The sequence below is a fragment of the Papilio machaon genome, chromosome 16 (assembly GCF_912999745.1).
Source record: "Papilio machaon chromosome 16, ilPapMach1.1, whole genome shotgun sequence".
NCBI classification, from domain to species: Eukaryota; Metazoa; Arthropoda; class Insecta; order Lepidoptera; family Papilionidae; genus Papilio; species Papilio machaon.
The window spans coordinates 2,484,754-2,509,886 of record NC_060001.1 but is presented as its reverse complement, the minus strand read 5'-3'; the positions used below and the strand labels follow the sequence as shown (position 1 = coordinate 2,509,886).

Below are 25,133 nucleotides of genomic sequence, written 5' to 3'. Positions count from 1 at the left end.
AATTTCTATCTCAACAAGAAAAATATAAACGTATTCAACTCACATAATAATATATTAGCTGGCTATAGATTGTGAACATTAAAAGTTAGTAAACTAATAATGCACGAATATCGAATACGCCTATGATTGCTTGACTGTGTTATTATTATTGTTTTAATTTTTGTAGATGAGTGCTTCAGACAACAAAAAGAAATCCATACCCGTAGCGCCTGTGCCACCAGCAGGTGTCCCTGTCAATCTATTATCAAGCGTAGCTCCTCCTTCAGAACTACCTAACTTTGTTACAGCTTCACCGGTTTTACAGGTGCATAAATTGCTTTATATAGGAAATAAGCTGTCGGAAATGCGCGGAATTAAAGAAAAACTTACTTAATAGCCTATGTGTTCTTCCAGACTGACTTCTGAGTTTCATTGAAATCCATTAAGCTGTTCTAGAGATACCTGGTTTGATCCACCCATCCATCTATTCATCTAAACATTCGCAATTATAATATTAGTAAGATTAGTACTTTCTTAATATTGAGATAACTTGTTTCAACATTATATATTTACAAAAGCATTAAGAGTATATTAAGTTTAGAAATCTTGTTAAGTATGTTACTGAGACCATACTGAATAGTGCTAAGACATATAAATGTTGATACACGAATATTATTATAATTTAAGCTAGCTATATGAACAGCATTGTGTCAGTCTGTGAAATGTCAAATATATTCAATTAAACTATGAAGATTGCTTCGTCATTGACTTTTTGAAATATAAATTTTAGAAGCCAAGTGTCATTGTACCAGTGTCACAACCAGTGCAGCCTGCTGCAGTTCGGGATAATGTATCAATGGACTCATCACAACAGCAGGAGACTTTCAGGTAGTATTCTTTCTGTAGAAAGAGACAAATTATTTGCATTACTCTACAATTAAAAGAGATGTTTATGAGTATGGAAAACAAAGTAAGTTGAATGAGGAAAGCATGTATTGGCATAATAATATACTCTATTAAAACTTTGGTAATTATCAACTCCCTGGCCTTATTCCATTCATGTGCGGTTGGTGTATAAGGTTTTAAAAACTTTGATGTTTTGGCTTAATTTATACAATTGTACCCCTGCCTGTCACTATCTCTACTATATTAAAACTTTGGACAATTTTTTTTAAATCGTAAAAAAATAAGTAGTGATAAAATTTAAATAAATACAAATTAATGTAAAATATTACATATGAATGTGAGGTTTATATTTTCATACAAAATGTAAGAATTAGAAAGTTATTTGATATTTATTTTCATTCAACTAACTTATAGTAATGCTTTGCTGTAAATAATATGGATTTAAATAAATCTTTTTGATGATTAACCCATATATGTATGTTCCAGTCCTGCAATACCACCAAACAAGGGTGAGCCTACTCTTCCAATCAGATCACCCGAGGATACTCAAGCCACACAGTCTCCTGAATCATTACCACCTTCCACACCTGAAATTGATAAAATTGGTTTGTATATTTACTAACATCAGTAAACATTGTAATTCAAAAAGGGTTTATGTAAAAGAGGAGTATAGGTTGTGATTTGGTCCTAATATTGTATGTAGCAAAATGTAAACTTGAGTTTTCATTGCCAAAGTACCTGTAAAAAACATTATAAATAATATTACTTTATACATATGTATTGAAAACAATTTTTTTTATAGATGTATTACAAATTTTAATAGAGTACATTGTGATAGCTTAATTTTTTTGACAAGAATTATTTTTTTTTTATACAATTTCGTAATCCAAACATTCTGATCCTACACCCTGTAGTTTCTAATAATTGTGAGATTGTATATTATTTGTCTGTTTTTAGGCGATATAATGCCCGGTAGTGGTCTGCTGACGTGGATGAAGGGCGCGGTATCCACTGGTGGTATACTGCAGCGCGTGGCGGAGAAAGCCAAAAGCTCAGTTGATACTATGATCACAACACTTGATCCACAAATGAAGGAGTACTTAAGTATGTTTGACACTGACCTTTATACATTGGACAGGCTATAAATCGTGGTATTTTGTGCATATTTGATTTTCGCCATTTTTGCACTGACGGTTGCTGTTAGTTTAGGTGGAGAGGAACTTCGACTGTCGCGTTTAAGTAGGAAAGAAGTTAAATCTGTCAACTCTATTGTTGTCTTTGACAAAATAGAGACTATAATATTTATTGATACAACTTTCATCGCAATTAAATTTTACAGTTCAAGTTTATATCACACTAGGTGGAGTTAAAAAAAACTTGATTAGTTGCCCTTTCAGCGACATCCATGAAGTTGATCTACAGATACCTTTTAACAAACGCTTATCCATCCACCCATACATCCAAACATTCACATTTATAATATTAGTAAGATTCAAAGTCAGAAAGCTGTCAGAAATTATAATCTATTTACATTATGTTTAATTTTTTCAGAAAGCGGCGGTGACTTATACATAGTTGTAGCATCAGATAAAGAAGTCAAAGTATCACCAATTAGAGAAGCATTCCAAACTGTTTTCGGCAAAGCGACTGTAGTGTGAGTATATTGATTTTCTTTGTAACTCTCTTAAACATAAGTTTAGTAAATATAAATTCAACATATACTTATTAAGGCACCTTTAAATTATAAAATAACAATACTATTGGACATTATTAAAGACATCCGGTAATGTTATATAAGAGATTGGGGTTGTCCGAACAAGAATACTGCCTAACTTTAAGATGTGATTTTTTTTGTTAAAAAACCTCATTTAATACTAATTTCTGTGTATATATTCATTGTAGCATTTCAAGTAAAAGAATAAATATTTTTTATTGTAATATGTAAGTGGTCAGGCGGCACAAAGCGAGGTGACAGCCTCACAGCCGGTGGGTTACGCTGCGGCGTACGCAGCGGCCAAGCAACGTGTTGCCCATGTGCGCTCCACTTGCTCACATCTCACCAACAATGTGCCTGTCATCGCTATAGAGAGCTATCTGCAGGAGACTGTCAGTGACAGGTGATCATCAGCTCAATCAGTCCCCACTGAGGGACTCTGAGCCTATCCCATGTTAGGGGTGACTAGGCCATAGTCAACCACAGCCCAGTGCGGGTTGACTTCACACATATCATTGAATTTCTTCTTTGATATGTTCAGGTTGCATCACGATGTTTCCTTCACCGTAAGAATGTGGGATAAAGGTACATATGTAAATCGAAAAACACATTGGTACATGACGGGATTCGAACTCAGGACCAACAGATTGCAAGTTGAGTGCTTAACCCCTGAACCACCGGCGCTCTGACAAATTATATTGACAAATTAAATAACACAAATTATAGGAGACCATAAAATTGGAGTGTCTGTATGTAAATAAATGCGAAAGTTTTGATATATGGATGGATAGATAAGGTATCTCCAAAATGGTGCAATGGACCTAGATGAAATTTTCCATTTATGTACAACATAGTCTGGAAGAATACGTCGACTATTAATTATATTTTTATTCTACGTGGAGTAAGTCGCATTCAATAGCTAGTATTACGAATAAGTCTAGATATATGAAAACCTATAAGACGATAAAATATATAAAAAGTGAACGGGATACGTTTTAAGAAGAATTTCATTTAGGCATGAAATTATCCTTGCCTCATATATTAAAAAAAAAAACAGAATTTAGTGTCACAGACTAGTCTTAAAAGTTAATTTTAGTAATAATTGAAGAAAAGAAGTTGATATAAGCAGATGGTACGAGATATCGCTGGTGTTGCTGTCCCAGCCGTCCCTGGGCATAGAGCTGCAGCTGCAGAGTCAGAGCACGCCGGTGCCGGGCGCGGCTGTGGCAGCGCTGGCCGCCGCCACGCCCGCAGACTACGCGCACGCGCAGACCGGATACGCCCTCACTATAGGATCTCTCATGGCTGACAGCTTACATGTAATATTTTTTAATCTATGAATGTGTAATAGAAATATTGTAGGGTGATTTTTTTTAAAATACCAAACCCATTACAATATCTATATATATAAAAGAAAGTCGTGTTAGTTACACTGTTTATAACTCAAGAACGGCTGAATCGATTTGACTGAAAATTGGTGGGCAGGTAGCTTAGAACCAGGAAACGGACATAGGATAGTTTTTACCCCGTTTTCTATTTTTTATTCCGCGCGGACGGAGTCGCGGGTAAAAGCTAGTAATGAAATGAAATTTACAAGATGGTCGCGGCAACAAAATGGCGGATTATTTTTGCACAATCTCTACTCATAGATTTGAGTTGTAGAATACCGTGATCAAATCGAAATATAAAGTAAAAACTTAAAAAAATTACAAAAATTTACTTAAATTGTTTATCTAATATAAAAAATTCTCGTGTCACAGTTTTCGTCACCGTACTCCTCCGAAACGGCTTGACCGATTCTCATGAAATTTTGTGAGCATATTCAGTAGGTCTGAGAATCGGCCAACATCTATTTTTCATAACCCCCCCCCCATTTTTTAACTGCGCGCGGACGGAGTCGCGGGCGACAACTAGTATTTAGATAAATTTCGTTTTATTTCTTAGGTGCCTCATACAGAGTGGCAGGAGGCGACAACAGGTGTTAGTAGAAGAGAAATCCTTTCCTTAGCGGCGCGATCTCTCGCGGGTTCTTATAAGAAATTACTCGCAATATCCGCCGCCGAGACTTAAAATGTACGGAACGCTACTGGAATTATAGATCTAATCTAATACGTAAGTCTGAGATAAACTTATTTGTTTTAATTTCTTATCGATTTATTGCGTAATTTTTCTATTTATCATAATGGATTCTGATACGAGTTATGTTGTTTTATTTAGGAAAAAATTAATGACTGCGGAATGTGTTTTTTGTGTTAAATGTTCATTCATTCATCATCAGCTCGCCATTGAGGGGCTCAGACCCTACCTTACGTTAGGGGTGACTAGGACATAGTCAACCTTACTAGCCAAGTGCGGGTTGACTTCACACATATCATTGAATTTCTTCTCAGATATGTGCAGCATCACGATGTTTCTTTCATTGTAAGATCGTTTGATAAATGTACATATGTAAATCGATACTCGAAAAACACATTGGTACATGGCGGGATTCGAACACAGGACCTGCAGATTACAAGTCAAGTGCTTAACCCCTGAGCCACTGACGCTCTTAATAAATGTAGGTAAACCTTATTTGAGATTATAAGAATGTTTAATTTACAAAATTTTAAATTTGTCCTTTTCGTTTGTTTCAGAAAATTTATTATTACTTATGAGGAAAGTTTATTGTAATATATATTTGTAATAAATAATATACTTATTTAGTTAATATGTTAATAAATATCATCGAAGAAAATGCGTTTTATTTTTAATTCAAAATTTAAACGAAGATGAATTGTCTATGGTTTGTGCCATTCTTATTATAATCTATGATCTTTTTAATTTTTTTTATATAAGAAAAATAATTAGTTATAATAAATTTGTATTAGAAATATTTTGTTTGTACATAAATTTAAATGGTTTTTCTAACTGGCAACATTTGTTATGAAGTAAGACTTAATATTACGACATTGTTGAGTTTAATAAAGTGTATTCATTCCAATTATTTTTCGTTGTTTTATTTACCGAATCAATAGTCTAGATTCCTTTACTGAAATAAATACATCTTACATTAAAATTTCTATGTCACAATGTTGTTACCATACTCCTCCGAAACGGCTTAACCGATTGTAATGAAATTTTATATTCATATTCAGTAGGTCTGAGAATCAGATACTATCTATTTTTAATACGGCTATTAAGTTCTTTTTGACTGCGCGCGGACGGAGTCGCGGGCGACAGCAAGTTTTCTTATAAAATTTGAAGAGACCCTTGACTCCCAAATTTAAGCAGCTAAATTATTTATAAAAAAAAAAATATTAGTGTAAGAAGCACCAATAGCCAAATAGATTAAGGATGCGGACATCCGATTATGTGTTCAAGGGTTCTAATTCCGTCTTTCGATTATTGTTCTAAATTATATTCTAGCACAAGGCTCGAACTTAATTACTAAGTAATAACTAGACTATTCCTTGGTTTCCGCGACCAAGATTATTGAATTTATAAAGATTTTAAAACATACTGTTATCTCTGTAAAAGTTAAACATCCTGTCAAAGATAATTACAGGGATGACGATATGTTTTATACAGGGATTTTGGTCTCAGAAAGTAACGCTACACTGCGATTAATGTTTACGTTACTTTTTCGTCTTTCTATGATGTTATTTATCATGCCGTAGTAACGACAAACAATGTGAAAAACGGATTAGATAATATTGCCACATAAATTATTTCCTATCTAAATTTAACATAATAACATCTATAATCTATACCTAGGAATTATGAATGATATGTTAAAACTACTAAACTAAACTATATACTTATACCAAACTAAAAACAAAACTAGATTATGTAAAAAATCGACCCCAAATCGCTGCGCTGGCAGGGTAAGGTGCCCAAGAGACTGGCGGCATTTCCCCGTTGAATGACCAGGCTCAATCTTTGTCCGAAATGCGCGCCAGCCCTTGAATCCCCTGAGACGTCGATGAGGCGTACGGAAATCTCCTTGAACAGCTGACGGGCTTCCGCACCCCAAGGCCCCAAGGTCTCCACGGCAAAAGGCACAAATATATACTATCTAAATTATATCAAACTAATATTTTAAATGCTAATGTTTAGATGGATTGATGGATGTTTGTTTGTAGGTATCTCCGAAACGGCTCAAAGTATTTTGATGTGATTTAGCTACTTATTAGTTTTTTTTAATTACGCACGGACGGAGTCAACAAGCGACAGCTAGTTTGATATTTTCCTATGTTACAATAAACATAAAATACTGTGGATATTTAGAAATACGTCAGTATTGTAATATTTTTTTGTATTTGTTAGTTTTATGTATTTTTGGATGACATTTTTTTAGATTGAAATCAATCTATTTTGGATAATAATTTAAACGTGTGGTCAAAAATTATTTAAGTTATCAATTCTTTTGAAAATGGTAGAACATGTTGTGAGTTAAATAATTGATTGAAACGCCGGAGGCTTAAATAAACTTTTTTTTAAATAGAAAAACGCTTGACCACGATCCCACCTGATGTTAATGGGATCGACAGAACTAGTCAAGAATGCGGGAAGATGGTCAAACATATAATACTAATATAAATAAGAATTTTCAAATCTAGTGAATACGTTTACGAAAATGAGACTAAAAATTTGACATTCAGATTATTTTTCATAATATTTGATATACCCTTAACTAAATTTATCTAAAGACAATTGAAGGTTTGCACGTAATTAGCACTACTATGACGCTTAATCGTGATTTATGGCTGCATAATAAAATTTTAGGACCTTCCTTAGATATGGAAATTTAATCCCAAAGCAATAACATTTCGGTGATATGGTCTATAATCTTTATCAAATCTTGTTACTATATATAATTCGTTTCAATTTTATATTGTCATATTGTTACAGGACAAGGTAAGTAGAGAAACACTCGTTTTAATTAAACTACACATAACAAATCTTGTATCTTTATAAAATAAAAATAAAAAAATCTACTTTTGCTGTCTTACAAATAGGTTACCTACAAAAAATTCCTTTGTAATATAAAATACTCGGTGTTTGGTTTTTAGAAAAAAACAACAAAGATGAAATTCTTCGCCGTATTTGCCGCCGTGTTGGCTCTGGCCGCTGGGTCTCCGCATACGTGGTCGCTGCAAGAGCTGTCCGAAGCTCTGCAGAACCCGCACACCAACCCCGAGTACATCCCATACCTGGAACATGCACTCAACCAGATCATGGAAGACCTGCACGCCGGCAAGCCTGTTGTAAGCTAATTATGTTTATTGTGTGTTTCCATTGTCGAAACATTTGTATAAAAACATATTATTTTCTCAAACTCCTTGAAAAACATCTGCTGCACGAATTGTTTGGCTCGACTGGTGCAATACCATGGTCACATAGAAGTCAGGGGTCAAGTGGAAGCTCGTTTGCCACCTTAAAACATAAAAAATACACCATATTTTTATTCAAGTGTTATGGTAGTTCACGGTCAGATTATGTTCTTCAGTCATGGCCATTTTGAAAAGGGAAAGAAGGTTTGTGAAGACAAAAGTATTACAAGATGGTGGTGGATTATATGTAAAGAATACGAGTTAAGAAAGACATAGTATTATTTACAGTTAAGGAGTCGAATTAGTTTCAGCCTCTATATAATAATAAATCACTGATAAAGTTTTATGCAATTATTTTTTAAAGAATGGGCGCAAAAATGTTTTTAACATAAACATACATACGTGAATTAAAATGAGACTTAGGAAAAATGTCCTAATATTTCCAGACTCCTGTGGCTGTAATCATGCCAACAGCTACCCAATGGACTTTGGAGGAGTTGTCCAGCGCTCTTCAGAGCCCGGCCACCAACCCAGCCATGGTGCCCTACCTTGAAGACGCCCTCAACGCCATGATGGATGCTCTCTTCAATGGACAACAAATCGTAAGTCATTACGTAACACTACCGATTGTTTATTTGAAATTGTAAATGGCTAGTATTATAAATATGTATGAAATAATCATATCTCTGGTCTTATTCAGAGACATCAAAGACTACAAAGCTTAGTATAGAATTAGTAAGAGAAAAGTAGCAGATATTTATGTAACCATTAAACCAGTTCAAGGGCAATGTAAGTAAAAATGATAAATGTATTTTACAGGAGACCATGCCAGTCGTCATCCCCGTGGAGTTGGCGCCTGCACAGGCCGGTGGATCCATCGTTACTGCCCCAGTGATCGCTACTCCAGTTCTCCCCACTCCTGTCCTGCCTGAAATCGTTGCGCCTGCCCCAGTTCTCCCTAGTCCTGAGGTGCCTGCCCCCGAGGCCCCTGCTGCAGCTCCCACCTCAAGCCCTCTGGTACAAATCATCGTCAACATCAACCAACAAGACCAGGTAAGATTATATTCTTCTTGCTGTTACTATGCCAACTAATACAATTAACCCAAATTTCCTAATTTCTAGAGGAAGAAGATATCTCAAGAATAGAACCATCACACTCTAATCAGTCAAAATATGGATATGTAGTACTTTTCATAGTAAACACAAAAATATTTACTAAATTTTTTAGTTAAAGATTCTTGTTATCATTTCATTAATATACTGTTCTAAATTTCAGGTTGCGGCCAGCCCTGTAGCCCCTGAAATCGCCCCCACCCCCGTCATGGTTGTGGATGAGGCTGAAAACATCAGCGTTAACCCCGTTGATGTGATCGCCATTCAACCCCCCATGTAAAGTAGAGATAACCTTCACCCATACAAAGCTAGCCCACTAAAGAATGAGACCTCTATTGCAAAATAGTATTATATAAAAATAAGACGAATTTATACTTATGTAATTTCCATTAAATTATCTTGATTTCTAATACACTGTAAATATATGACAGCCTGAAAATAAATTAGTTTATGATATTATTTTTATGTTTTATTTTTACCTGTTTTAAAGTATGAAATGATATATGTACATGGTAAATACGCTCTAGTTGTGGAATGAATAAGCCATAACAACTACACAAGCTAGAAAATCACTATATTGTTTATTCGGCTCTAAGAGCGTTGTTTGTTAAAAACTTCAACTTTAAAAATCATAGTATAATGTTTTGTTAATGGAATCAATGTTTTTTTAGTATAGTTTTTTATTTTTGCTATAAAAATTATAACGAAATCATTACACGTAATAACATAAGAACTTACATCATGTTTATGCATGGTAAAGATTGAATCACGTGCAAAAACAACTTATGTTTCCCCCCCTCATTATCGACCTGTCAATCTTTATTATCTTATCTGTCATGGTATCGTCTCGGTAATGTCATTTTACAACAATAAGAACTGCGGAAGGTCATTTAAATTCGAAAGGATCAAAGTTCAATGTCAAGTTTCTTTTGTTTAAACTTCGCCTAAAATCTCATTCGAAATTAAATTGAACTAATATTATAAACTAGCTTTTACCCGCGACTCCGTCCGCGCGGAATAAAAAAAATATAGAAAACGGGGTAAAAATTATCCTATGTCCGTTTCCTGGTTCTAAGCTACCTGCCCACCAATTTTCAGTCAAATCGATTCAGCCGTTCTTGAGTTATAAATAGTGTAACAAACACGACTGTCTTTTATATATATAGATGCATAAGTTTAGATGTATGGATGGATGGATGTTTATTACTACGCATCTCCAGAACATTGTAATTTTTTCATAGATGTAGAACATCGTCTGGAAGAACACGTAGGCAGAATTAAGATTTTTTAATTTCGCGTAGACGGAGTTGCGGGCAAATACTTGTAGAGAAATAAAAAGAAAATGTGTACCTAGTCATGCTTCTAAATAATGGGTTAGGATACAAACTACCTACATTTCTGCAAATGCGACTTTTCCTTTAAATAAATGGTTCGAACAATTTTCAACAATTCAAGGTCGTATTAAAAGCAAATATTTGCCAGCTTTTGAGTATGAGTAAACGTGGGTAAAAGATTTTTCTAAATTCTCACATGTATTTATTGTTTACTGAATAAACAATACGCCATAAGTCTAGGTGTAGGCTAATTCATGGCTGATAAAAGATTAATACAAGTTATAATGGGAAATACATTTTTTTCCTGAAAAAAACTGAAACCATAATGTGTGCAGATTTAGGTATTTAAAACTCATGGTTAGTGATCACACATGTTGGATAAGATTGGAATTCTTTATATATGGCGGAAGAATTTGAACGAAACGACATGCCGGATAGAGGCAATAGTAATCAACCTGATAACTTTGACAGCGGTCAAGACAGACGACTCTATTTTTACAATTTATAATAGTATTTTATTTTCCTATGACTCACTCTGTACACGCGTATTGTTTATTCTCTGTTTTGGAAATCTTCAAACATAGGCATTTCTTATAAGTATCTAAACTTTTCCGAGATGCCCCTGGAAACATCACTTTTTCATCATCGTTCTTAGTAATTAATATTAAAAACTAGTTGTCGTCCGCGACTCTGTGCGCGCGGAATTAAAACAAAAAACTGAATTATTGCCTACGTGTTCTTCCAGACTATGTTCTACATCTATGCCAAATTTCATCGAAGTTCGTTTAGTTCTAGAGATACATTCAAACATCCATCCATCCTTCTAAACATGACCACATGACCGGCGACACACTGTCTTGATCCTTAGTTTACTCTTGTTAGTAATTATGTGTGTGTAATATTTTTCCAAAGCTAATGTAATATTTTTTCCAATATGTGTTACCTTATGTTACATGAAATAAATAAATAAATAAACATTCGCATTTATATATTAGTAAGGATAAATAAGTATGAAGTATGGTTTACACTTAACACTAGTATTAATTGTTTGTACCAGGAATACATAGTCATGAATGTATGTCTTCAATATTATTTGAATTAATAGAATTCGAAGTAACTGTGGATTGCGTTGACACTTGTATGATACTGTTGTCTCTGTTTTTCCAAAGATAATGTAAAAGATGTACATATATGTGTCTATTCAATTGTCTTTACAGTCGAAATCCCATTTTTTATATTATAACGTGACAAACGAGGAAGCGGGCACCTAGATTCGCCGAAATAGCGAAACTACGCTGCCCAGAAACATCCACAAGTTGCAGATGTTTTGTCTGCTTTTAGTCGAACAGCGACGCACATAAAGCTTCTTTGGGACCGTGCCTTGTTAAATTCACTACCCTTTCCCATCTTTTGCTCACAAGAAGAAGGGAAAGAGAACCCATAATTAGGCCTCCTACACGGACATTCTTCAGACTTGTTGTTTGTTGTCAGATTTTGTTTCCACATGACGCCTTTCTTTTGTGTGTCCGTGGTTTTGCACAGATCAAGGCGGCCCAATCGTGTAACTCACGTTGCTGCTGGTGTCTACCACTATTATAACATAAGTTAAGAGAGGCTTACCGTCGTACAAAAATTTAAAAGTAAATGAAAATGTGTCGATAGCTATCGTTCCGTTTCTATTTGCAAATGTCATGGAATAAAACCAGGAGAAGTACACTTCAAATAATAACTTAGATAACAAGAAGTCTTCATCGGTTAGCCTAAAAACCATATCTAAAGTACACATTTCGCAAAAAATGGCAAAAGATAATGTTATAGCACTTATGCTATAACATTATCTTTTGCCATCTTTTGCACTTTGCACCATAAGTGGTGGCCTGAATTTAGGGCAACTCTTTTCATACTTTAAATGTGTTAAAATATTGTTCGAGGAATCATGAGTTAGATAGATTTAAGATTAATAATACGAGTCTATTATTTATTTATGTGAATAAAGATAATATTTAATTAAAATTGAATAATTAAATTTACTGGTTTCAATAATAATTATAACGTACATTATATAATAGTTAGGTAAACAAATTACTTCATAATTTCTTAAGAGCTTTCAATCGGTACCTGAAGTGATTTAAAAGAATATCTGCTAGACATTTAATAATTTAATTTGTTATGAGGAAAAATAAATAACATATACTATACGAGCAAAATATCGTTTCTTTTGTGTGAGCGTGTGTTCGCTTATGTTTTTGTAGTGCGAAATACAAATCATACTCGTAGAAATATCTAAAACATGAAACTAATAACTAAGGAAACGGTAGATTATAATGCCTGATAGAAGCCATGACATTAAAAGGTTGAATAGTCGGATTTTTTTATAGGTGGTAAACGAGCAAGCGGCTACCTGAATCGTCGCAATAGCGAATCGACCGCTGCCTGTAGACACCCGCATGTTGCAGACGTTTTGCCTACCTTTAATCGAACGAACACAGAAAGATAGTATTCCCCCCTTTCTTTGTGACCCTCCCGTGTTAAATCCACTATCCTTTCCCATCCTTTCCTTGCACAAAATGGGTGGCAAGGGGTAAGAGGACCAAAATTAGACCTCCTACACGCACATTCATCAGATATCCGCGATTGCATATGCGATGCCTGCCTTAAATCGACGGACGACGCACAGAAAGTGAATGTTTCCCATTCTTATGCGTTCCGTCCTCCGTCAAATCCACGGCCCCTTCCCGTCCTTTCGTCATGAGAAAAGGGTGGGAAGGGAAATGGGAATAAAATTAGGCCTCCGCTACCACACTCATCAGACGAAACGCGGAATTGCTTCCACTTCACGCCTATCTTCTGTGTGGTCGTGGTATTGTACCGGTCGACCCAGCCAATTCGTGCACCCAACAAATAATGTTGTTGCGGGATCTACCACTGTTAAAAAATGTGTAATTGGATGTCCAATTCCTAGTCAGTTTAAACTAAAGATTTTACATATAAAAATCAATCATTCATACGCATTGAGCCAATAATGAAATCATTTGTGAATCATATTAGCTGTAACATGATGAAATATGACTGATTTCTCAATAAATACATCGTCACAATATTCTAAAATAGATATCGAAGTATACGTATGGGAAATTCATGCGAAAAATTAACCGCCACTTGTGGGATATTCGATATCAGGTTGATAAATGTTTGGTACAGTCATAGATACGATGACAAGTCGAGCCCTCCCTTATCTTCCCGTACTCGGCAGTGATTTATAAAGCCGGGAACACACAAGCTGTCGCCAGTTCGCAGCTACGCTTCACAACACATTGTGCCATCTGTTCTTAACTCGAAAAGTAAGTTATTTACTTGTTTTAAAACGTCTCTATTCTGTTAAATTTTCTCAAATATCTTCTTAAGTTTTAAAGTTGTTTTCTATGTTTCAAAGTAGAGTATTTAACTCGCTATGAAAAGCACAATGAAATATTTTTCTCAAATCGTTTGAGTACTTTTTTTTTTATAAATTAGAAGTAATATTGTTTTCAATTAAAGTTTAATCTTTTAAGTGTAAATTAGTTGATTGAGTTTGAGATCAATGAGTTTTCACTGCCGAAACATCAAAAAAAAAAAAATTGGCAGAGGAAACCTATCGTTATAATAATAGAAATGCAAATGAAATTTTAGTCTTATCGTGGGTTTCTGAGACCAAAATCCCAGTTTAAAACATATTGTTGTCTCTGTTTTGTAATTATGAGAGGTAATGAGAGGGATTACTATGTGTTTTATACACAGGTTTTGGTCTCAGAAACCAACGGTTAGTCCTCTTTCTCTTCTTAACCTTTTCTATCAGGGATGAGATTCGTGTGGTTCAAAAGTTCACAGTTTATAATTTGCTCTATCTATATTAACTACAGTATAGCTTTTAATCATTAGCGTCTGTTTATATTTTCTTTGGAAGCTTTCTTTAAATATGAATCACGATCAATATATGTGTGGTTTGTTTTTTATTTCAAAAGCTGCTAAAACATTAACGTCGTCGTTAAACAGGAAATTATTAATTATTCCAATCAGATATTGTATTTTTGCAACATGAGATTGCTTCTTATATTAATCAATCAACATTAGTGTGATAAAATAACATTCTTTTTGGACTGGGATAAGAATTTAATTAAAAATAAATTTGATAACTTCGTAAAACTAGTACGAGTATTAATTAGGACGGTTTACAAACAAACAAAGCTTCTTTGCAATATTTTCTATAATGTTTTTTTTTTCGATAAATCTTTAAAATAAATTACTGGTTACTTCAAATAAAAAATTCAAAGAATTTTATGAATAATTTCGTCGAACAAAAGTAGAAAAAATAATATTGACTAAATGTACAGCGACGTAAAATTAAAACTCTTCCAAAATATAACGCCGTCTTTGATTACCATTAAAGAATATGTCAAACAATTTTAAACTGTATAGTTAAGAGATTATGGTTTAGAATAACATTAATAAAACAATGTGCGCAACTATGCGCAGTTTCGCACTTATTTAATGAGGTTGCCTTATTTAGTGAAGCGATGTTTCTAAAATGAAAACCAAATTAAACTTTAAGGAGTCTGAGAATTTTTAAACAGTTTGTAAATTTTATTCGAGTACTGCAGTCAATTTTTTCATGCTTTTATGACCGTGCTATAATAATAAAAGTTACTGGTGAAATATTTATCTATAAACTGAACTGTTTGAACTTCTTTTACATATAAATATAGTGTATATCTGGTGCGGTCCTATGAATCTCGGGACTCTCTTCTCCATAGCTAGAGGTGAGCACAGTGAAAAGTCTGGAAGAACACATCGGCTACTTATTAAGTTTTTTTTAATTCCATGCCGCCAGAGTCGCAGGCGGCTGCTAGTGATGAATGTAAAAGAAGAGTAAATCGCCAAAAATCGTCTAAATTATCATGTAGATCCATTCAGGCTTCATACACCAAATTCTTTCTAGTACTTTATTCCCTCCTCGTATCCTTCCTATTTCCCTTCGTATGAGTGTTTCTCTTTTTATCTGTGACAAAGCTTGTATCAAATTTTTCTTAAAAATGCGAGCGACAATATAGTAGACATAGTAAAAATTAATGTAAATAATCTAATTTAATCTTTTCTTTACAGATCGACAAATATGTCTCTCCCAACAGTCACGATCGACGAGCTGTCAAAGGGCATCGATGACCCTACCACCAATGCCAGCGCTAAGAAACTTCTAGAAGGAATCCTTAACGACTTCATGGACTTGCAATACGGCAAGGAGACTCCGTACACCACCGGCAAGCAAGTCATCCCCTCTGGTTGTACTGCTCAAGACTTAGACACCGCTATTGCAGATGAAACTACCGACAAAAAGTTTAAAGCTGTATTTGTTAAGATCTCGGATGTTAACAAGAGTGGTGATCTCACCCCGCAGACCAATAATGGTGGATGGGACCCCAAGTACACCCCCGTTCTTGTCCTTGTTACTCCTAACCCTTAGATTAGTTGTATAAGTTATTTAATTCGTTCATAATTATGATTGTTTTATTTAAGTAATTAAATTTGTTGTACTATCTATTTATTTGTTTTATTTTTTCGATGGTAGATAAGATAACATTGTTACAATGTGTTTTTTGTTGTCTGGAAAGCGATTTGTGAGGATAAAAATTTGAATTCAATACCACACATAAGAACTTATTCATACATATATCACAGTGGTACGGTGTTCTAACATCTTAATGAGAGGTGAAAGGTCCTAAGTTCAATTGCAACAATTTTTTCAATTGAAACAATCATTATAATCATCTCCCTGGCCTGATTCCACTCACATGGGGTCGGCGAACAAGGTTTTATAAACCTTAATGTTTTGATTTTAATTTTACGGCTGGCAGCCTGTCTGTCGCCAACCCTACTTGGGAGAGAAATTAAATAATTATAAACTAAGTAAAAGTAAAATATAGCTGAATACTTCAAAATCTATATATATAAAAGAAAGTTGTGTTAGTTACACCATTTATAACTCAAGAACGGCTGAATCGATTTGACTGAAAATTGGCGGGCAGGTAGCTTAGAACCAGGAAACGGACATAGGATAATTTTTACCCCGTTTCCTATTTTTTTTTTATTCCGCGCGGACGGAGTCGCGGGTAAAAGCTAGTCTATATATATAAAAGAAAGTCGTGTTAGTTACACTATTTATACCTCAAGATCGGTGGGACTGATTTAGCTGAAAATTGATAGGGAGGTAGCTTAGAACAAGGAGACGGACATAGGAACTTTTTTTTTTATCTTGTGTGCATTTTTTTATTCCGCTCGGACGGAGTCGCGGGTAAAAGCTAGTTACTTCTAAAAATACACCAACAAAAACATGAGTTATTAAACATTATAAGCAAACTTTCAGATCTTGTCGTTTGGTCGTGTTCACCATATTGTCTGTCACCATCTGTCATTCTGTATCATCTCTCCTCTATATCATCAATCATCTTCACTTGGTTTTTCAGAATTTTATTTACACCAATAGTTGAGGTCGATTTTTTCATTCGAAGCAGATGTGACGGTATATTCACATTATTAAGCAGTAGACCTTTAGTTTTTCGGTCCATTTAAATTGGATATTTAAATATTGAGCACGCCGATAATTCAACGAACAAGAAGAGGGAATCCGCCCATAATGAAGTCCGGAGAAGTCGACTCACGTCATGGGGCCTGCTGTCCACAACCGCCTGCCGGAGCACGTCACAGCGGCTACCAGCCTCGCGTCTTTTAAAAATAGACTAAAATCATGGCTTATTCAGAAAGCTCTGTATAGCTACGAAGAATATTTTGTCTAAAAATATGCATATATATAGTATAATTGTGTGCTCATCGTTATTCAAAATATTTGAGTAGTGAGATTTTGTTTTATAAAATAGATATTATAGCTTTTACTTGTATGACCTGTAATTTATATAATTGTAATTGTAATTGTAATTGTAATTGTAATTGTAATTGTAATTGTAATTGTAATGTAAATCTTTTCCGTGTTACTGAAAATAATAATCAATCGCTCGTACTTATCCTGTTGTCCGCCATTAATAGTAAATTACCAATCGTTGGCTGAGTTGAGGAAAGCACCAATGACATTTCTAGTACTAAAAGGTATTTTTTATATTGAAAAAGTTAGCTCTTGGCCACGATCTCATCCGATGAGGTGAAGATGTGGTCTAAAGATGGTACGCGCTAACTTTGTAGATGCCTATTCACTCTACCCTTGAAGGCCCCCACATCGTACTTGGACGGAAAAACTGACGCCGGCAACTTATTCCAATCCTTAGCAGTATGCACAAGGAACGATGATTCAAACTTTTTCGTTCGAACGCGTGTCACGTCTACTACATAAGGATGGATTCCAGCCGTATGTCTGTACGTCCGATGGTAGAATGGTGATGGTGGAATTATATCGTGTAATTCCTGCACACACTCCCCAAAATGCAGCCTGTAAAATACCGAGAGACTAGGCTATTATTAGTTGTGGTGGCTCTTTTAAATATTGAACCATATCAGGTTATTAATGAATTCATCCCCTAAAGGAGAACAAATGGGGGTTTAAGTTTGTATGGAGAGAATTTATCAGCAGAATTACTTTAAAATTACGATAAACGCTTTTCAGCGTAAAAAAAAACATTTGTTTCAGGCTTTTACCATGTAAAGGATTTAAATACTGGGTGAAAGCTTTCTGTAAACTTTACAAGGACGAAGTCGCGGGAGACAGCTGTTATGTTATAAAGCAATTGATCTTCATTTTCCGGGTATAAGTTTTTTTTATATACTTTTGATGTAACAATAAAAAAACAATGTAATTATAATTTGAAAACCTTGTCCACATTGATTTTAGTTTCTGTGGAATTATATGTAATTATATATGTTTATGTTAAGTGTATATAACTAATGTATAAATTAAAATTGTTTTCGTATATAAACATTCCTTATCACGACAGATAGTGTTTGACTTGATAAAAGTAATGGAAAAGTATGTACATGTTCTGATAGCACGATATACATGTTAACCATAATCTATAAATTTATTGATAAATATTTAGTGACGGGAATATTTTTAATCGATATGACAACTTGTTATATTTTTAAAGCTATTATTTTAGATCGTAACTTTCAATGACAGTGTTTGTCTATTATTTTATATAGTAAATTTTTGTCTATTCTTTTTAATACATTTCATTTATTAAAAATATAAATGTATTTGTTAGGAGAGTCGAGAAATTTCAAAGGATAACATTACCTGTTACTAATGCCCGCTTGATCCCTTCTTATGTGCACTATTATCCGACTTTAGTCGAATTTACGAGACATAAAGTTTTATTAACGAGAATTGAGTAGCGTTCGTAAAAACCTTAGTTGTTTGAATTTTATCTTGTAATAATACAATTTGGTCCTTATGCTTCTGTAGTTAGTTTTGTATTTGTCTATTTTATTACAAATAGTAATAATTAATCATTTAAAATAACACAGAAGGTGAGTAAAATTCCTGGATTTCACTAACATCACTTATTTTATAACCATCATAATTTATTAAAAATAAAAATAAATAAAATAAAATACAGTTTATTAACCAAAAACAAAACAAATTACACTTATAAAGATATCAATGAAAGAGAAAAAAAATTGTTCTTGGCTAACGGGAAGAGGCTCAGCTGATGCTGCCTCCAGCTTATCACTGAAGGCCGCGCTGGTTTTCAGCATCGCCTTCATACATATGATATTTCATAGATAATCAATTATTTTACTACGTTTATGAAGTTTAGGTGTCAGTGTCATCAAAAGTATTTAAATTAAAGCATATTCATATAAAATTTCAGTATCATTCGTATTAAGATTAATATAAATACGCCGGTACTATAGTTTAATTACTATCAGATGTCTATTTTATATACAGTATTTTTTTAACTTTCGACATTAGACACTAGAATGTCGATATCGATATTTGTCTTTATTTTTAATTACACAACACTAGCTTTAAAATCTTATCGCTTATCTAGTATAGTAAATTGAATGATTACTACGAACGTTATCGCATATTTTTAACTGAATTACTACAGTCTAACGACTCTGTTACCCTGTCTGTAGATAAATAAAATTAATTTAATTAAATTGTACTGGATTTTTTTTTACTATGGAGCTGAAATCCATCCATCTAAATGCGTCTTGAACTTTTTAACTTGGTTTACACTGTTAAGTTAAACAAGTATTTTAACCCCTTAACCGTTGGTGTTTAATATCATTCGCTAAATATGCTTCTCCTCCGCATCCTTTCTTAAAAAAAGGTTGGGAAGAGAAAGAGGATTTAGGCCTCTGGCACGTACACATATCACGCCTGTCTTCTATCTGGTGGCGGTATTTCATTGGTAAACCTGGCCCATTCGTGCATCCAACAAATATTGTTGTTACGGGATCTACAACTGTTATTTATTTCTGATTAGTTCATTGGACCAATTATTACGACGTAGTACAGTTCAATGTTCAAATTGAGCGTTATATGTAACCCGTGCTCTTTCTGTTCTATTTATAACATACAAGTTGGTGAAGCCCTTTATAATTTGTATCAGACAGTTGTATATGGCAACCCTAATTTATCTTAAACCATTTTTTTTCAGTATCACCTATGTAACGCTTAGGCTGTTCATGTTACCGTAAAATTTGTTTTGTCAGATATTTATGTGTCTGTTCTTTTAATAGCGAATTAGATCACAGTATGATATTACACAAGTTATTCAACGGTCGAAACAGTCTGTTACATTCTATATTGTTATGGATATGGATTCAAAGGAAAATAAAAATTCTAATTTTAGTAGCCTAATTTTAGTTCTCTTTCCCACCCTTTTCTTATTAGGAAAGGATGGGAAGGGGAAGTGGATTTGGCGGAAGAGGGGGCGCATAGGAAGGAGAAATATCCTCTTTTTGTGCGTCCCCTTCTCCGATGATTAAAGGTAGACAACACATCTGTATTTGCGGATGTCTATGGGCAACGGTCGCCTCGTTATTTCGGCGATTCCAGGTGGCCGTTTGCTCGTTTGCCACCTATTGATATAAAAAAAATCTAAAGTCACAAATGTTATGCACAACACGTATTATAATATAAAATATGATTGATTTATGATGGCTTTTTAAAAAGATTAGTTTTAATGCTGATTTATATGCCTAATACCGATTGCATAAAAGCGTTTGTATACTTAAAATTATTATACTTGGATTCCTATGAACTTATACATACGTTATTCCATGTCAGATTTTTGTCGCGTTTTGTCGCTTATTTATTACGCTAAGACAATGGGGAATGTGACGCATAATATTTTAACTTCATTATCACATTCACAATTATGTAGATACGTTTTAGAGCTACCAAAGATGAACAAAATGTGAATGTGAACCAAAGGTTATTGTATATTCGAAGATATTAGTTACCAAATCGACTATGGTTATGTCATAATTATATTAAATTGATATAATTATCTTTTAATTCTTGTTGCAGATTAAATGCCTTTCCTCGTCCAGGGTATTTTGTTAGAAAGGAAGAAAATTTTCAAGTAAAAAATTATGGCTAAAATACATGTAGATGGTTACCATAGTAAGTTAGCTAAGATTATTTTACATAAATAATACAATTCGGTGCAGTCAAAGTTTCATGTCTATTTTGAAATATCGTATTTTTCTAGTAAAAATAACTTGTTCGAAATTCATATTGAAGAAGTACGTGCTTACATTATCTCATATAGAACACTTACTGAACCCCGAGGGATAGGTAAGAAGTCTACGCGCGCCGACTGTGACTCTGCTCCTTTAGTAAGAATATCAAGTTAAGCAATTTTGTACCCTTTTGCGAAATATTTTTACTGTATACTTCTTACTTTATGATATAACTATAATACTTGTCTAAACTATAATTTTATTGTCTGGTCTATTTTGATTCTAAATTATAAGACAAAAGGTCCCATGCCAATATCTATCTATCTATATATATAAAAGAAAGTCGTGTTAGTTACACTATTTATAACTCAAGATCGGTCGAACTGATTTAGCTGAAAATTGATAGGGAGGTAGCTTAGAACTAGGAGACGGACATAGGAACTTTTTTTTTATCTTGTGTGCGTTTTTTTTATTCCGCGCGGACGGAGTCGCGGGTAAAAGCTAGTTTAAGATAAATTAGCCAAGATTATGATTTCTATCACCGACATCCTAATTTCTATCAATCATTCTTTTAAACGACAATTTAATTTACCTTCACATTATTATGGATTTTAAGAGAAAACGTCTGTCAATTAGCACCACTTACTCAAAAATTGCAAAAGCGTTGCAAAACAATGGACATCGTAAGAAGGAAACTATTGCTAATAATTCCATTCAAACAGTATTTCTTAAAAAATATTATCAAACAATTCGCATAGACAAGGTCTAGATACCAAATCATAACTACGTATTCAATTATAATGTTTTATGACTTAATTAAAAAGGCAGTAAAATAATTTGTTTTATCTTTTTAAATTTGATAAAGCCGTACTTTTTAAATTGAGTTGGTATACTAAAACTTGGAGGAAATATTCGAGTAATCGTTAGTGAATACTTTATAATCTTTATTATGGTATTATACTGAAATCTAACAGTTTACAATCAAGTTATCTACTCGATATCTGCTCCTTATTAAATTCGCGGCTGCACTGTTTATTGACATACAAGTTTAAACTACCAACAGTAACACAGGTAAGAACTAATATTTTATCTTTTGAACTAATATGCATCATTAAATATTTTTCTAAATATTTCTTCATTTATTTTAAAACGTTTTTTTTTTAGATTAAAATATGAAGGTATTTATATTTGGATTATTACTGGCACTTGCCAACGCCAGCCCTTTGCCTTTGAATGAAGAAGTCGATGGACCAGTAGAGTTCATTGTCAATGGTGTACCTGAAGGAGAAGCATTAGACATCGGTCATATTCTTGATATCCAGCTTAACAAACATGTCGACGGTCAAGTGGTTGCTTCATCTGACCTTCTGTACCCATTAACTGCACAAGGGCTGGCTGATGCTGCTGCGGCTCAAGAAAACGCTCCCGTTAGACCTGATCCCGAAGGTTTACCTCTACCAGAATCACCTGAACCTTCTCCGGAAGTAGTCATCCCCGGTCCGATAGTTCTGCCCATGCCAGTCCTTCCTGAAGTACAACCTGAACCAGAGGTGGTCATACCCGGCCCGATTGTTCTGCCCATGCCAGTCCTTCCTGAAGTTCAACCAGAACCAGTACTAGTAGAAGAAGAGGCATCTCAAAACCCGAATGGTGAGATTTTCAATGACGGTAATGTACAAGTTATTGTCAACGGTCCCGAACAACCTGGAGTGCTCTCATCTATCCAAAGCTGGTTCCAAATGTTCCTGAACTACTTCAGCAACGGCGTGCAAACCACACAGCAGATATTCTAAATTTAAAGTGAATTTAAAAGGCTGCTTTATAATCGGTTATGTAAAATTTTGTAAATGTCAACAAATATCCAAATTCTACATTAAATTTAAAAAAATGGATTTATAGGATTTGTTTTTTTGTATTGCGAAATAAGTGTATCTAATGTTATTCTCTAATATCTTTGGTAGATTTTATATGTCGGTGAAGTTACATTATGAGTAACTAATACACTACAAATAAATAAAACAAAACCGTAAAATAACATTATAAAAATGATATACCAAGTAAAATATTGCGAAATCATTGAGTGACCATTACAACACAATTCAAAACAATTGCGAAGTAATGGATTATTTTTTGTATTTCATAATATTAATTTTATAAGGAACTAAATATTTTAAAAGGAAGCCGTCTTAACACAATTTTTTTTCAGACTTAGGTCTTTAATATTTGACAAAATTTAGAAGGTTTAATTTTTTAGTGTCATGATTGCTAAGTAAGGACTCTTATTAGCAGGCACATAATCTGGAGAAACGCGTAGACTACTAATTAGGCTTTTTAGTCAATTCCGCGCGGACGTAGTCGGGAGCGTAAGCTAGTAACATATAAAATTTCCTTTGCATTATTTATGTAAATATTTATAAATCTATACCAAATCCCTGTGGTCTCAAACATTTTCACCGCAAAACATAAACTATTCCGCAGGGCTAACTTAATGTTACTCGGTCTGGCATATTTTAAAATAACTTTTGCTGAGTTCGGGCTACTTTGCTCGTTAGCACACGGCTTCTTGAGTCTTCCTGTGAACTTTCCACACGTCGCCATTTTTTGAAATTGATAGTCTTAGTTTTCAAGATTTCGTCTCGATTTTACTTATTCAAATCGTATGGTCTTATATTTATACTAGTATTTTTTTACTAATGATCAAACGTTTATTCAATCCCTTTGTTCGTCGTATGTTTTGTTGTTGTTGTATTTTATGCTTTATTTGATAAGTAAATCAATTCAAGTACCTGATTGTAGCCTTAATTTTCCTACTTACGTGTGATTGATTCTGATGGGCAGTAAAACTAAAGTAACTAAGTAAACTTAAAGTTTTTGTAACAGTGGTAAAACTTGCAACAACATCTATTGCAAGAATTGATCGACACAATCATTGGAATATCACGACTACACTGAAGACAAACGTGAAGTGAATGGGGAGAGGAGATGGATTTGTCGGAGGTGAGCACGCATACTCTGTCGATTAAAGGTAGGGACCTCATCTGGAAAGGAAGAAAATCAGCGAAAGAAAAAGACGTAAGTGTAAAAAGGTTTGTCTTAACGAAATTTGACTTACCAAAGACAAACTCATGCTTAGGTCATCTATAATTTTCATTCGAACATAACGCACCGGTGTATAAGTTGTGGTTGGTTTAATAAGTTTTTTAACAATCCCAAACAAAACGGGCATCACGCTCGGCCGTCACGCGAGCCGTTAACACGCCACTCTTGCTCGATTAAACCGCAGTGCTCGCCCGCTCGATTACAATTCTGCACCATTGTCACTCCTCGACATTGTCACTACTGTTCTAATAATTATACGGGTACTTATTTTACCACTAAATAACATTTATGTATAAGCTGATATTTTACTTAATAAAAGTACAGAGTTAATTGTGTAAGATAGATGCCACATATGCCACTTTTACGACATTGTCACACGACCAAAAATGGTTGAGTTGCGTTGCTTTGTGATTTTTGAGGCTATTGTTCAGATTCGTTTAGTACTTAACAGTGAACTGCCCATACGGTAAATGACCATATCACACAAAAATTTTACGTAACAACCCTTGATTGTTATGATTATGAACGTACACGTAAGTACGTAAACTATTCTTCGATATCCGAGTATCAATAGCGCGAATTCCTACACACGATATTGAGTCGTCGACCTGAGACGACATATCGTCAGTAAAGGCCTAACGACTATATGGCTCACACTAATTTACGAAAATGTCAACTATATAGATTTGCTCTACCGCCTTGAAATCGCGGCAACTTATACGCGACGATCTTGATAAACATGTAGCAAGCGACTGTCTTCAGTGTCCAAAGAACAAAATTTTAGCGAAGTATGTCTGTTTATGAATCTCTCAGTTTGTATTCATAAATAACTTAGGGACTAAAATCGTCAGGTTTCGAAGATTTAATTATGTAGTCTTGTGCACGAAAGGTCTTAGGTAAATGATCTCGGCGTGTGGCGTGGTCACTGGGAAAAACCCACAACCAAATATGGTGGTTTTAAAGGATATCGAATATACAGACATAAATATTTCCTAGAAGGCT

The 25,133-nt window shown here is 34.2% G+C and overlaps 4 protein-coding genes across 4 annotated transcripts; all 4 read left to right on the top strand.

Moving 5' to 3' along the window:
• The first annotated feature begins 38 nt into the window (after positions 1 to 38).
• Positions 39 to 5,259, top strand: LOC106713587 (protein PRRC1-like). The gene is made up of 10 exons (XM_045681597.1): positions 39 to 69; positions 167 to 304; positions 770 to 867; positions 1,372 to 1,490; positions 1,843 to 1,989; positions 2,437 to 2,539; positions 2,832 to 3,002; positions 3,729 to 3,918; positions 4,544 to 4,711; positions 5,233 to 5,259. Exons 2-9 carry the CDS (start codon positions 167 to 169, stop codon positions 4,667 to 4,669), a joined length of 1,092 nt encoding a protein of 363 aa, XP_045537553.1. The 5' UTR covers positions 39 to 69; the 3' UTR covers positions 4,670 to 4,711; positions 5,233 to 5,259.
• Positions 5,260 to 7,618: 2,359 nt separating this feature from the next.
• LOC106713610 (calphotin-like) lies at positions 7,619 to 9,483 on the top strand. The gene is made up of 4 exons (XM_014506444.2): positions 7,619 to 7,845; positions 8,358 to 8,513; positions 8,731 to 8,964; positions 9,188 to 9,483. Exons 1-4 carry the CDS (start codon positions 7,666 to 7,668, stop codon positions 9,302 to 9,304), a joined length of 687 nt encoding a protein of 228 aa, XP_014361930.2. The 5' UTR covers positions 7,619 to 7,665; the 3' UTR covers positions 9,305 to 9,483.
• A 4,118-nt stretch (positions 9,484 to 13,601) lies between these two features.
• On the top strand, positions 13,602 to 15,876 carry LOC106713619. Its single transcript, XM_014506454.2, has 2 exons — positions 13,602 to 13,699; positions 15,498 to 15,876. Exon 2 carries the CDS (start codon positions 15,508 to 15,510, stop codon positions 15,853 to 15,855), a length of 348 nt encoding a protein of 115 aa, XP_014361940.2. The 5' UTR covers positions 13,602 to 13,699; positions 15,498 to 15,507; the 3' UTR covers positions 15,856 to 15,876.
• A 6,143-nt stretch (positions 15,877 to 22,019) lies between these two features.
• On the top strand, positions 22,020 to 22,882 carry LOC106713620 (magnetosome-associated protein MamJ). The gene is made up of 2 exons (XM_014506455.2): positions 22,020 to 22,103; positions 22,197 to 22,882. Exon 2 carries the CDS (start codon positions 22,205 to 22,207, stop codon positions 22,823 to 22,825), a length of 621 nt encoding a protein of 206 aa, XP_014361941.2. The 5' UTR covers positions 22,020 to 22,103; positions 22,197 to 22,204; the 3' UTR covers positions 22,826 to 22,882.
• Positions 22,883 to 25,133: the final 2,251 nt, after the last annotated feature.